At 49.8% G+C, this 13,310-nt stretch overlaps 1 protein-coding gene across 6 annotated transcripts in view; it reads left to right on the plus strand.

Annotated features, from left to right (window-relative positions):
• The window catches only part of ALDH3B1 (aldehyde dehydrogenase 3 family member B1), a 710,542-nt gene that overhangs the window by 585,464 nt on the left and 111,768 nt on the right, over nucleotides 1-13,310 (plus strand). For all 6 annotated transcript variants that reach the window (XM_069628929.1, XM_069628928.1, XM_069628930.1 and 3 more), the window contains one exon: nucleotides 58-143. In XM_069628929.1, coding sequence (XP_069485030.1) covers nucleotides 58-143 — 86 coding nt within the window. The remainder of the gene's footprint in view (nucleotides 1-57; nucleotides 144-13,310) is intronic.

The raw sequence follows: 13,310 nt of genomic DNA on the forward strand, positions 1-13,310 counted from the left end.
AATCCCTTTGATTGCCCTGGCGAATGGCTGACTCTTCCATTTTCTTCTTCCTCTCAGGAAACTGTGCCATCCTGAAACCATCTGAGTTGAGCAAGAGCACAGAGAAGCTACTGTCGGATCTACTGCCACGTTACCTTGATCAGGTGGGCACCCCTCATTGCCCTTTTAATATTTCTTGATGCCTGGCCCTTTGGTGCGGCCTGAGGAACCCTTCTGATGGTCACTCTCGAAACATGCAGTGGAGCAGGGGTGTTGCTAGGTCTGGAAAAGAGCTGGGGCTACGCTAATGTCGAAACTGTTGGGACTGGGGGCTAGCTAGCCTTTTGGTTGTAGCTCCTGAGATTCTATCTGGGGCTACAACCAAAAGACCAGGGGCTAAAACCCCCTTAGCCCCCCCCCCCCCCCAGCAACGCCTCTGCAGTGGAGAGCTTGACGCATCCAGGTCGATTTCCCAAAGGCATCTAGACTGTGCCTCTGTCTGAAAAGGTTCCACTTTGCATTGTGTGTAGGGGCATAGTTGATCGTGGCGGTGAATGGGCTGAATAGACTGCGGCAGGGATGCTTGGCACCGCCTCTTAGTGGCGTGCAGTAGGCAGTGCCTCTCCACGAGTTTCTGGATCTGGTCCCAACGAAATTTGACCTATTGGCAAACGATTTGGCGATGAATGGGTCTAAGTTTGTGGAAGGTAAATAGCTTGAAAGAAAAGTCAACACAGGGCGGAACATTTTGACATTGCAAAAGCCGCCTGGGAGCCCTGCGCCCGTGGGCTGCCAGGTGAGGTTTCGGCTCTATAGCTGGGTGAGATATTTGGGCAAAAGCGATGCATGCCCAGCCTAAATATAGGCTGAGTGGGGGTGATGTGTGTAGAGTAGATCCGGGGGAGGTCATAGACCCACGCTGTAAATGGAAGCATATCCTGTTAAGTTGCAGGGTGTGTGTTGTGGGAGGGGGGCACAGCGTGACCTCCGCGCGTCATTCTTCTGACTCGCGTGACACCACCTAAACCACCAGAGCCAGCGGAACCTGGGCCCTGATCTGTTTGCCCGCTTGCGGCGAGCGCGAGCCTCCATTATTAAGGTTTGCATTGAACTGGTGGCGTTTCAGGTGTCGTGGCGAGTTGGGAGCCCAAGCCTAGCAAAGGATGGGCACGGGACCACGGGTGCTTTGTAACACCGCCGTTGCCACAAACTGAACATGTGTTTTGTGCCATCATGCCCTTGCTTGCTCGCCCACCAATATGCGTCATTCCAGTCAGGAGGTGCTTGTCGAGTTTGTTTTTTGTTGCATTCCTGGATTTATAATGGGAAATCCGGGACTACAAAAGTCCCAGAATGCAAAGGTAAAACCAGAGCTGGACTAGCCCCCCCCCTAATGGAATGGAAAATATATGCACGCCATCCTTAAATTGGGATAAGAAATTGAGGGGGAGCCCGAACACGCCATGAGGCAACATTTGGGGGCGCAGCCTAATAAGTGTGTAGCTTGGTCTCAGAAAAAGCCCAACTAGCACAGCAATACTTAAAACAGTAGTGGCCTAACGGACACGGTAACGTTTTCATACCTGAGATGAAAGGAGGCAAATCTATTTTACAGCACGTAGTCCTGTGCAGTAAAATCAATTAACTAACATGGAGATGTTCGAGTATATAATCAAAAAAGGTCAATGCAGTGCCAATCCCTCGGTTCTTTCGAGGGAAATCCATGATTGCTGTATATTTGTTCAAATTATTCTTATGACAAAACTTCAATATAAAATGTTGAATAAACCAAACCACGCATGGCATGTGGTATGCTTCCCCTTCCTTTTAGTGTTAGTAAAAGAAACACTCCAAGTCCAAATGGGTGGTGAATTGATTCCAACCATGTCGGATACTGCCATCTACTGGGGAATGCCAGTATTGAGACACATCCTCTTTACATTTACTTTTAGGCTCAAGAAATCAGCTTCTGGAAGTGATTTCGCAGAGGCCTGACTTGACTGCCATTTTTAGAGACTGCCAGGGCTGAGCCCCGGCTGGCCTCTGCTTACTTAAAGCTCTGTAATATCTATATATGGTATTTATAAAGTGTAAAATTAGCTGAGAAACGGAGCACTCACTGTACGTTGGGTGGGTGCACCCTGGGCTTTACATGTAGAGTGCCTAGGTAACTGGAACGGGTAGGCGGGGTAGTGGTGAGAGGATCCCCCGAGGGGGAGCATGAGTGACATAAACTGCTTTAGACCTAGATGACTTAAATAATGACATATTGCTCGACCCATCATTCAGGTATCTTCACATTTCGGCATAGTGTTCAGCAGGGGTCAGAGCAGACGAGTGTTGGGATGCTCTAGTGTAAAGGTTTCATGCTGCGCTGTATGGTTAGTTGCTATGACAATCTGATGGTGTGGGCATCTGAAGGGGCCGCGAGGGGCTGGTGTGGGCATCTGAAGGGGCAGTGAGGGCGTCTGAGGGGGCAGCAAGGGGCTGCTGTGGGCATCTGAAGGGGCAATGAGGGGCTGGCGTTGGCATCTGAAGGGGCAGTGAGGGCGTCTGAAGGGGCAGTAAGGGGCTGGTGTGGGCATCTGAAGGGGCAGTGAGGGCGTCTGAAGGGGCAGTAAGGGGCTGGTGTGGGCATCTGAAGGGACAGTGAGGGCGTCTGAAGGGGCAGCAAGGGGCTGGTGTGGGCATCTGAAGGGGCAGCAAGGGGCTGGTGTGGGCATCTGAATGGGCAGCGAGGTGCTGGTGTGGGCATCTGAAGGGCCAGCGAGGGGCTTGTGTAGGCATCAGGAGCAGTGAGGGCGTCTTAAGGGGCTGGTGTGGGCATCTGAAGGGCCAGCGAGGGGCTGGTGTGGGCATCTGAAGGGCCAGCGAGGGGCTGCTGTGGGCATCTGAAGGGCCCGCGAGGGGCTGGCGTGGGCATCTGAAGGGGCAGCAAGGGGCTGGTGTGGGTATCTGAAGGGGCAGCGAGGGGCTGGTGTGGGCATCTGAACGGCCCGCGAGGGGCTGGTGTGGGCATCTGAAGGGCCCGCGAGGGGCTGGTGTGGGCGTCTGAAGGGCCCGCGAGGGGCTGGTGTGGGCGTCTGAAGGGCCCGCGAGGGGCTGTTGTGGGCGTCTGAGGGGGCAGCGAGGGGCTGGTGTGGGCATCTGAAGGGGCAGCGAGGTGCTGGTGTGAACTGTCATATTCTAGTGCTAGTCAACCTAGACTTCTCTTTCATAGAGGCTGGATTATCTTAGAAAGTGGGTGTCCTCTTTCTTTCTTTAATGTTATGATTATTTTGTATACAGAAAAGCGCCTTATCGCAAACACGTTGCTTCGTAGTGCAGCAGGGAATGCAAGATCCCAGGAGGATAGCTCAGCAGCAACGCACTTGCCTTGGAAACAAGCCTTGGACACACGAAGCAACACAGGCTCGATCCTCTGGTCCGCGCTGGGTATTATAAATACGCAACCAAGACATATTCCTGTAACAGCACCTCGATGCCCCCGGCTGTGTGAGCGCTTTAAAAATATAAATAAATAAAAATAAAGATGGGAAGAGCTTGGTGCAGTACACAATAATAGCCAGTAGAGATGGTCCAACCCTAATATATGACACATTATAAACAAATGGCTGTCCCGGTCTAGCCCTCTCTCTGCAATCTCTGTCTGTCTTTCTTTCTCACTCTCATCTCTCGGTGTGGGCACCAGTCACATAGTCCGGTGCGCGCTTCTGTGAAATCTGGAATGACCTCGCTCTCTTTCCATTGGTCTGTTTCTACATCTTTTTCTGTATCAGTGCAGTCCTATATCTCTATCTCTCGCTCTTCCTCATTCTCTCGCTCTGTTAGTATGGTCTTGTTGGCTTTGTTCTCTCTGTATCGGTGCACCAGATACACGCAGGGGCGCACTGGGCCATAAAGTTCTCACGGGCACCAATGAAAGTGGCCCACAATTGCAAATGTCTATTCATTCCTTTTTGTGACACTGTTTGAATAGTAACCGAGGGGAAGTTTGCTGATTAAGTATGATGCAAATTGCATTTTAAATAATATTTATTCGGCAACACTGATGAAAACTTCTAGCCAAAGAGTGAATTGAGTGAATTGACTCATGAAACTGTCCCAAATTGGCCAAAAAGTGGCCCACTTTGACACACAAACTGGCTCACACCAGCATTTAGTGTTTTTGGTTCGGCCTATAGGCCAGGCCGGGCCTGGATACATGTGTGCACTCTCTGTCGCCCTCTTCTTTCTTTCCTCTGTATCATTTGCTCTCTCTCTCTCCCTCTGTGTTGTATCTCCATCTCTCCCTTAATGTGTTTCTCTCTCTCTCTCCCTCTCTCTCTGTGTCCCTCAATTAAATATTGCCTGGGTGGTCACAGAAGAAAAAGGTCATTGGTTTCAATCTGAGGGCGACCGTTAACAAAAAGTTCTAACACTTCAGAGGTAAAATGGCATGTTTTCTCAGCAAAGGAATCTATTTTAAAAAAGGACATTATTTTATTATACTAGCTTTGTAAGCGGGTTCTTTTTAAAACGTTTGGTGTTCATTGCTAATATCGTTATCTCTGGTAGATATAATAGGAATGTTACACTCGTGTTACAGGGAAAGGGCACCTTATGAAAACCTAGAATAACCATAAGCATCATTTCCACGTTGTTTCATAAAGCCTGTCTGAGAAAGCGGAAGGGGTCAAATTGCACCAATCAGAGTTACTGGCTGCATTTCATGAAATCACTTTGTATTTTGGGAACATAAGACGCCTTTATTAATATATAAGGGTATTTAGGGCTTGAGGACGGGATGGGGGATAGAGGGAGGATATGGGGTGCTTGGCCTCCATAAAAAAGCCGGAAATTTGCCATAGCGAGTTAGCCACTTAGATAGCAGATCCACATTAAAGCCTTTTAACTCTGGACCATATATGTTAATTTAGAACCGTCTCAGGTGGATTTGGATTCGAGGTTAAAATGTTTGCAACACTTGCCAATCCTTGAGAACCAAGTGTTTCCCCTGAAACTTGGAAGAGGAGGGGCTGAGAGAAGAAATACGAGCATGCGCAGTGCCCAATACACAGAGATCGGTAGAGAATTATCATGTGCAGCCTGCGTGACCAGGCGCCTCCTAGCAAGTCTATTGACACTGCGTCTGCTGGTTTAGGGTGTGTGTGTGTGACACATTTAGGCACGAGCCATCCGGCACCTGACGTTTGGCTAGCGGCCAGCAGGGCGCTGGCTGGGACCGAAAGGTGCCAGTACGTTTGGACGCACCATTTATTATTACTAATCCGTTCTCCCAGGGTTACAATAGCCCAACACTGCCATCTAGTGGAAACAAAAGGACCAACCCGATATGAGAATTTCATAGGGAAGGCGTACGCCGCCACCTCTGTCCACAATCTGCACAGGCCTAATAGTTTCAAGCTGGTTTCTATTATGGCAGAGAAAGACCTATGGCCTGAATGGCAGCCCTTGTATAGCGGCCCATACTTTGAAAGGGGCTCTGGAGGGCTGTTTCTCGAAATCAAAGAGTCTGCAAATATTGACAACGCCCAGATGCTTGAAAATATCTAACCTGCACAAGACGAACAGACCTCTCTGTGTATTGCCTTACTAGTCTTCACATCACAGAATTGCTTTACACAAGCACCTTCCGAATAAAAAGTCTGCATGCATGCCACTGTTTCTGTTTCAGGCTTATGTGGTGCAAGTGTGCATGCATGCCACTGTTTCAGGCGTATGTGGTGAAGCCATTTACTGTGGAGAATAGGCAGAATGAGGGGTTTTGGAATGCTTATGGTCCCTTCCCCATGAGCTGTGACATGTCAGGGCCATTAGCACTCTCCAATTCACACGTGTCTGCCCCGGCCCGATAATAAAAGCTAAGCCATTGAAGAAACAGACTTGGGGAACGCCGTGGGGGCCTGTGAAGCCCAGCTGTGGCTTTTACCACAGCCTGGCTTTAAGTTAAAGCCTTTGTTAGTGCCAACCTTCATTATGCGAAAGAAATAAAAAAAAAAAAACTTTAGTTAAGATTTCAATGAGGCACATCTGTTTTACCCAACAACAAAGCACCCTTTTCCTCACTTTGGCATCGAGAATGTGTACCACACAGCAATGTAAGTGCCACCAGTGGGGAGTGACGTCTTGCTTTTTTCTCGTTTCCCCAAATGACCTGTTTTTTGATACAGTTCACCATCTCAGAGTCACAAATGTACGTTGCTGTCTAGTTCAATTGCTCTCGTTGGTGGAATGAGCGACACAGGCTTCTGCGAATGTCACACGGCCTGTGAACGTGTGCCATTTGCAGGAGATGATTTATGGCTGGCGCAGGGATCACCCATGCCTGCCAGATTGTTGCCGCGGTCACGCGGCCGGTGATGAGATTGCTGTGGTGACGCGGCGGGATGGTTGCTGTGGTCACATCTCGGTCTAGAGCTGTGATCACACAGAGCTACTTTAAAAAAGTGCCGTGATCACACAGTGTTACACAAAATCACGAGTCTGGCACGGGTGTTCCATCCATGGACATGGAGTCTGCCGCCGTACTGGCATGGGGGCTCCCTTTTATTAGGAGCACGTAATGACATGGTCATGACTCCCAGCCTTAAAGGGGGCATCCCCACACCAGCCCTGCCCAAATCACTGACCCTCATTAGGTGCGTACGAGGATGATTTGGGTCTGCTGCGGCTCAGTTCCCCTAGTGCCAAATGAGCGGTGCAAAGTGCTTGAAATGGACACAATGTACTGGGGGAAACCACACCTTCGACCCCCCCACGCCGCACTTCGACACAGAATCGGGATGTCGGAGTGGTGGGCGACTTTGAGGGGCAGAGATTGGTGGCGAACGGTGTGGGTGCACTGAATGTCGGATGCTGGCTGTTTCACATACATACAAAGTGCATTTTTGGGAACAAAGGAATGACGACCAATTGATCAAATATGCCTGTGATAGTAATTGAAGCATGCATGCCTTCTGGGGCATGCAATGCCAGCTGGATATTGTGTTCATTCCATGTAATCAGAAAGCTTAGCTCAACATCAGGCCCGTTCCTTGTCCTGGGCGAGGCAGGCGGCTGCCCGGAGCGCAATTGCCCAGAGGGCGCAATTGCCACGGTCTCTGGAGCCCAGTGGAGTAACTTTTCTGAAAATGTTGCGGGGGGGGGGGCATGACATCTAAAGAAAAGGTGCCCCAGCCAAATGAATGGGGACAAAATGGTGTGCCATGAAAGTTGGGGGTCGGGGGGAGACAAACACCCCTGTCCCCCCTAAAATGACGCCCATGCTGGAGCCCCTCCTGGCTTGAGGGGATGAAATTCCCCAGTTTGTGGGGCGGCGCGATTGCCGTGGGGAGAGTTCCTGGCGCTGCCTCTTCTGACAGTCAGAGGTTCCCTCAAGCACTTTCCTGACACTTGGGGTGGGGTGGGGGGGCATAAGCACAAAAATAACACTTCAGTTCCCCCTGCAGCTAAGACAGCCCCTCCCATCACAATGCCGGCAGGAAACTGCTAATGATGGGCCATTAGTCACTGAATGGTTTTGTGCCAGTATTGTGATGGGAGGTGCAGTGGGATTGGGCTTGCAATGTAAGCAGCTTTGCCTCTCTGCAGGTGTGCAAGTTAACACTTCACACCCTCTGACTCACATTCATACAAGCGCCACTATTGCAGCATAAAAAGCGCTTAAAAACGTTTAACTGTATGCCCGTGTTTCTCTTTCTTGAAGTATTTATTCATTTCTTCCTCGAAGATTGGGGGGATAACTGAAGGGTCTTGGCCTTGCAGGGACGCACTGTGGGCGTGGACGGGGTACAAACGGAGACCCGTTTGGGCCCATGGTGCGTCCCTGCAAGTCCAGGAAATGGCCAAAATAATAATTTAAAGCAGCGCAATATCTTTCATGCTGTTCTTTTCCAAACTATACATCAATTCCACTTTAAACCACTTGCATGGCACTGGTCAGGAGTTACTTCATTATGCTGACAATAGTTTTGACCAGTTTTGCTGAGTAAATATTCTTTAAGCCTCGACCCGGTTTATTTATTTATGCAATGTTTCTCTGGTACATGGACACGGATAATGTATTTATGCAATGTTTGTCGGATACCTGTATCGGACAAACATTGCATGAATAAATAACTAATCTGGGTCCATGTATCCTTGTAACAAGTCAACAGTCAGACTTTACTGTATCAAAGCATTCACTTGAGCCCCATTCAAAGAATTTTAAAGTGATTGTTTATTGGGTTCAGGTGTCTCCTTGTCATTGCCCTTTTGGCTTAGGTTGCCTCCAAACCCCCTTCAGCATCTTGTGTTCATTGTTGGTTGCATCCTATGCCATATTCATGGTCTCTTGGTGTGCCCAGTCCTCATTATCTGCAGCCTAAGTGGGACTCGGGCATACAATTGCCTTGGTCACCAATGAAAAAGTGGCCCACCGTTGCAAATGGCAATTAATTCCTTGTGTGACGGACTGTTGACTTTGGGTGCTCTTAGAGTGGCGCGCAGGATGCAGTGGGAGTGACACGCGGGATGGGGTGTGTGGGGGGGCGCATTCCTAGTGTTTTGCGCTGGACACCAAATGGACTAGAAACTGCCCTGGTCACCATAACTGTAAAATGTGTGAAAAGTAGAAGACATTGATACAGCCATGGACCCTTGTACTAGGTGGGCTTGGGCTGCCTGGGCGAGCAAAGGAAAACTATCTGATGCAATTTATAAATCAGCTGCATATTGCCGCAAACCTTACGATTTCATAAGCGGCTGTAAAACTCTTACATTCAGGAGCAGAGAGCTTCCTCATCGTGTGGGCTTTGGGCCTCCCGTCTCCACGAAACAGCGCCCGACAATGCAATTCTTGCTGATCGCAGTTCCGGCCCATTTTCTGTGTTATACTGCCACCTAGGGATTTTGTCATGAATTGTCACTTTACTTTGAAAGTTGTAAACATGTTGAAATAAGACCATGTTCATATTTGTTTTCCCTTCTTTGTGTGAGTTTGGTTTAGAGGTGAGCGAGCAAAATAAGTTCTGGGTAGGGGAGGGCTAGAGTCGATTTAGAACAAAGAACGTGCGTCCAATTATTGCATTGGGAATTTTGTAAATCGCAGAGGAGCAGAGTGGTCTCTTGTCATCTGTGACGCCTTCAACTGGCGTTGTTTTTTTACACTTAATGCTGGATCCATACATTCAATAGGAAAAAATAAAGTGCAGGTCGCAGCATGTAAACTCAGGGTTGGCTGAATGTATCATATGACATCGGGTCACTTGATAACTATGAAAGTGGCACTACCGCAACACAAAATAGATATCTGGTATCGGGCCTTACCACCCCAACACATAGCACACACACCTGGCTTCCTGCCCCAACAAAACAAAACCCAAATCTGGCCCCCTGCCTCTCCATCTGCCATTCTGCCCCCGCCCATACCCTGCAAAACTGCAGAGCGATACTGGTGCCAAGGATACAGGCAGAGCTTTAAGTGCGCCGGGGCCGGGGCCCCGGTAGTCTCCAAAAAGTGGGGCTGAGCCAGGACCCTACCGGAGCCCCCAATCCCACCATAACGTTGGCGGGACACATCCTCGACACAAGATGCGTCCGCATTAAATCAGGCAAGCTGAAGAAGTAAGCCTGAAACAGTGGCACTTCTGTCAGTCACTGTAAATTTGATCACCAGAGGAAGTTACTGTGCCTTTGTTTCCCCAGGTCGCCGAGGTGTCTTTAACCCTCAGTGAACCTGGGGATTCCTTGAAATAGGTTGACGCTTATAAAAGATGGATGCCTCGGGCTTTGTCCTTCGGCAAAGCTTTATAAAAGATGGATTGAATTGTGTACTTTTCAAGCCATCTTTTATAAACCTAGAAATGCTTAAAAATGATGGCTTGAAGTACGCCAACCATAAGGTATGCACACAAATATATAAATGTTTTATACTTGTGTGCTCCCCTTACTATGGTTTGTGTACTTTCCAAGCCATCTTTTATAAACCTAGAAATATGTTACATATTTCTGTTTATAAAATATGTTTATAAAATATGTCTTGCATAATACACAAACCATAGTAAGGTACGCATACAAATATATAAATGCTTACATGCATTTATATATATTTGCGTACCTTACTACAGTTTGTGTACTTTTTAGGCCACGCCCATCCCACAAGCCACGCCCCCAAATGAGCCCCACCCCCCTCGATTTCTTACCCCACTTATAGCCCTGGATACAGGGCGCACGTGGCTTGGATGCTCATACATGTTCTAGGGCCATCAGCCCTTTTCAGGGTCCATACAGCCTCCAAAGTCTAAGCTTGCTTCCCTGGCCTCTCCCAGCCGCCCCTCGCTGATTGTTTCCCACTGAGCTGCATTGTTCTTTTTAATGTGCAGGTCCATGCTCTGATATAAAAGTGGCTGAAACTAGTCCCTTAGCAGTACACTGTAGTACAGCTTCATAGAGTTTGGCGGTTTTCCTCCTTTTCAATCACAATGATTTGAGGCCTTTCTAGTTAAAGCCCCCACCTTCTCTGTGCTGCTCGCGAGGGGATGTTAAAAGATGTCTAAAGAACGCTGTTATGATTTCCTGCTTGTTTAAGGGGTTCAAACAGGCAGAAACGAGTGCATCACCCCACAAAGATTAGCCTCAGCCTTATTTTAAAGATCTCCCTCTGTCACCTAAGCGTCACACTTTGCCCCAAAGAAGTACTCCCCAAAGCCGCTGCTCACAGATTTAAAATCGTGATGCCAAAGACTAAGATCACTTTTGAGATCAGACCAAGGATAGTGTAGGTTTGGAGAGTGTACCAGCAAATCAGAACAGTTATTTGTGTACAGGATGCGGCAACACACAAACCTGCTTCTCCTTTCAGGTCTAAACATGTAGTTTTGAATTCTGAGACGCGAGAGCAAGCAGAATCTGGATGAATTGAAAGTAAAATTTATTTTTTATTTATTTGCATTTTTAAAGCGCTCACACAGCCCGTGGGCATCGAGGCGCTGTTACAGGAATATGTTCTAGTTGCGTATTTATAACGCATTGCTAAGCGCGGACCCGTAGATCGAACCTGTGTTGCTTTGTGTCGTCTTGTTTCCAAGACGAGCACGTTGCCGCTGAGCTATCCTCCCGAGACGATAATCACGGGGCCAAATTCAATTGTTATGTTGCCATGCAGAGGAATTTGGATTAAGGGCATAGAAAATTGTACAAAAGGGCTGGATTCTTCCTAATGCTTGTTAATGTTTTCCTAGATGCGGCCGATGCATCATGTTGCCAGGTCTAGAGGGTTGCCCAGAGCAAGTGCCAGAGGTTTAAGATGGATTCTATACCTTCCAGCCATCACCCGTTTGTTTTTGCTTTGTCCTCCTGTGTGGGACGGGTATGCCCAGACTTGGGCCCCCTGCCTGCTGGGCCTAGAGACCCAAACTACTCCTCACTGATGACGCAGAAACATGTTTGGGGGTGCTTGTGGTTTCATGCAGAAGGGATGTGCCCAAGCAGCTCAGGCTGGACTGCCCCCTTTGGGGTGGGACCAAGCCTGATTTGCATATGGTCTTTCCCCTTCTGTAATGGCTTGGCAGGCGAAGGACCATGGTCTGGAGGGTGGCCCAGAGCAATTGCCAGAGGTTTAAGATTCATTGTAATCCTGTCGGCCATCACCTCTTTGTTTTTGCTTCAAGTTGTCAGGTCCCCGCAGTTGTGGTGTTAAGGCGACATGCCTGGTTGATGGTGTGAGGGAACTGCACAAATGTTTGAGTACAAGTCATAAGCATGTCAATTGAAGGTCATAGGGTGTTAAGATGCCGTCGATAGCCTAAAAGGATTGGATGCATTGCCTGCAAGGAGCAGAAGGAATGGGAGGGGGGGGGTCTAGGATGCAAGTCATGTCAGGGCAGGGCATGTGAAGTGTAGCAGACACACCACACATGCCTGAGTTAGAGTTGCTGAGTGTGGATTTAGCAGTGATGCTAAACACAGTGCAGATCAGTTCAGGCATCAGTGGCTAGGGTACATCAAGAAGCAGGGGGCACCAGGTGGCTAGGGTACATCAAGAAGCAGGGGGCACCAGGTGGCTAGGGGACATCATGAAGCGGGGGGGGGGCACCAGGTGGCTTGGGTACATCATGCAGCAGGTGGCTAGGGTACATCAGGCAGCAGGGGGCACCACCAGGTGGCTTGGGTACATCATGAAACGGGGGGCCAGGTTGCTAAGGTACCTCATGAAGCGGGGGGCACCAGGTGGCTTGGGTACATCATGAAGGGGGGTGGGCACCAGGTGGCTAGGGTACATCATGAAGCAGGGGGCACCAGGTGGCTATGGTACTTCATAAAGCAGGGGCACCAGGTGGCTAGGGTACATCATGAATCGGGGGCACCAGGTGGCTAGGGTACTTCATAAAGCAGGGGCACCACCAGGTGGCTAGGGTACATCATGAAGCGGGGGCACCAGGTTGCTTGGGTACATCATGAAGCGGGGGCACTAGGTGGCTTGGGTACATCATGGAGCGGGGGGCACCAGGTGGCTTGGGTATATCATGAAGCGGGGGGCACCAGGTGGCTAGAGTACATGATGAAGAGGGGGGCACCAGGTGGCTTGGGTATATCATAAAGCAGGGAGGGCATCAGGTGGCTAGGGTACTTCAGGCAGCAGGGGGCACCAGGTGGCTAGGGTACATCATGAAGCGGGGGACACCAGGTGGCTAAGGTACATCATGAAATGGGGGCACCAGGTGGCTAGGGTACATGGAGCAGGGGGCACTGGGTGGCAAGGGTACATCATGGAGCAGGGGGCACTGGGTGGCTAGGGTACATCATGAAGCGGGGGGCACCAGGTGGCTAGGGTACATCATGAAGCAGGGGCACCAGGTGGCTAGGGTACTTCATAAAGCAGGGGCACCAGGTGGCTAGGGTACTTCATAAAGCAGGGGCACCAGGTGGCTAGGGTACATCATGAAGGGGGGCACCAGGTGGCTAGGGTACATCATGCAGCGGGGGCTGCAGGTGGCTTGGGTACATCATGAAGGGGGGCACCAGGTGGCTAGGGTACTTCATAAAGCAGGGCACAAGGGGGCTAGGGTACATCATGAAGAAGGTGGCTAGGGTACATCATGAAGCGGGGGGCACCAGGTGGCTTGGGTACATCATGAAGCAGGTGGCACCAGGTGGCTTGGGTACATCATAAAGCAGAGGGCACCAGGTGGCTAGGGTACTTCAGGCAGCAGGTGGCTAGGGTACATCATGAAGCGGGTGACACCAGTTGGCTAGGGTACATCATGAAATGGGGCACCAGGTGGCTAGGGTACATAGAGCAGGGGGCACTGGGTGGCAAGGGTACATCATGGAGCAGGGGGCACCGGGTG

This window comes from Ambystoma mexicanum, chromosome 12, assembly GCF_040938575.1.
Source record: "Ambystoma mexicanum isolate Mex_15411 chromosome 12, UKY_AmexF1_1, whole genome shotgun sequence".
Taxonomy (NCBI): Eukaryota; Metazoa; Chordata; class Amphibia; order Caudata; family Ambystomatidae; genus Ambystoma; species Ambystoma mexicanum.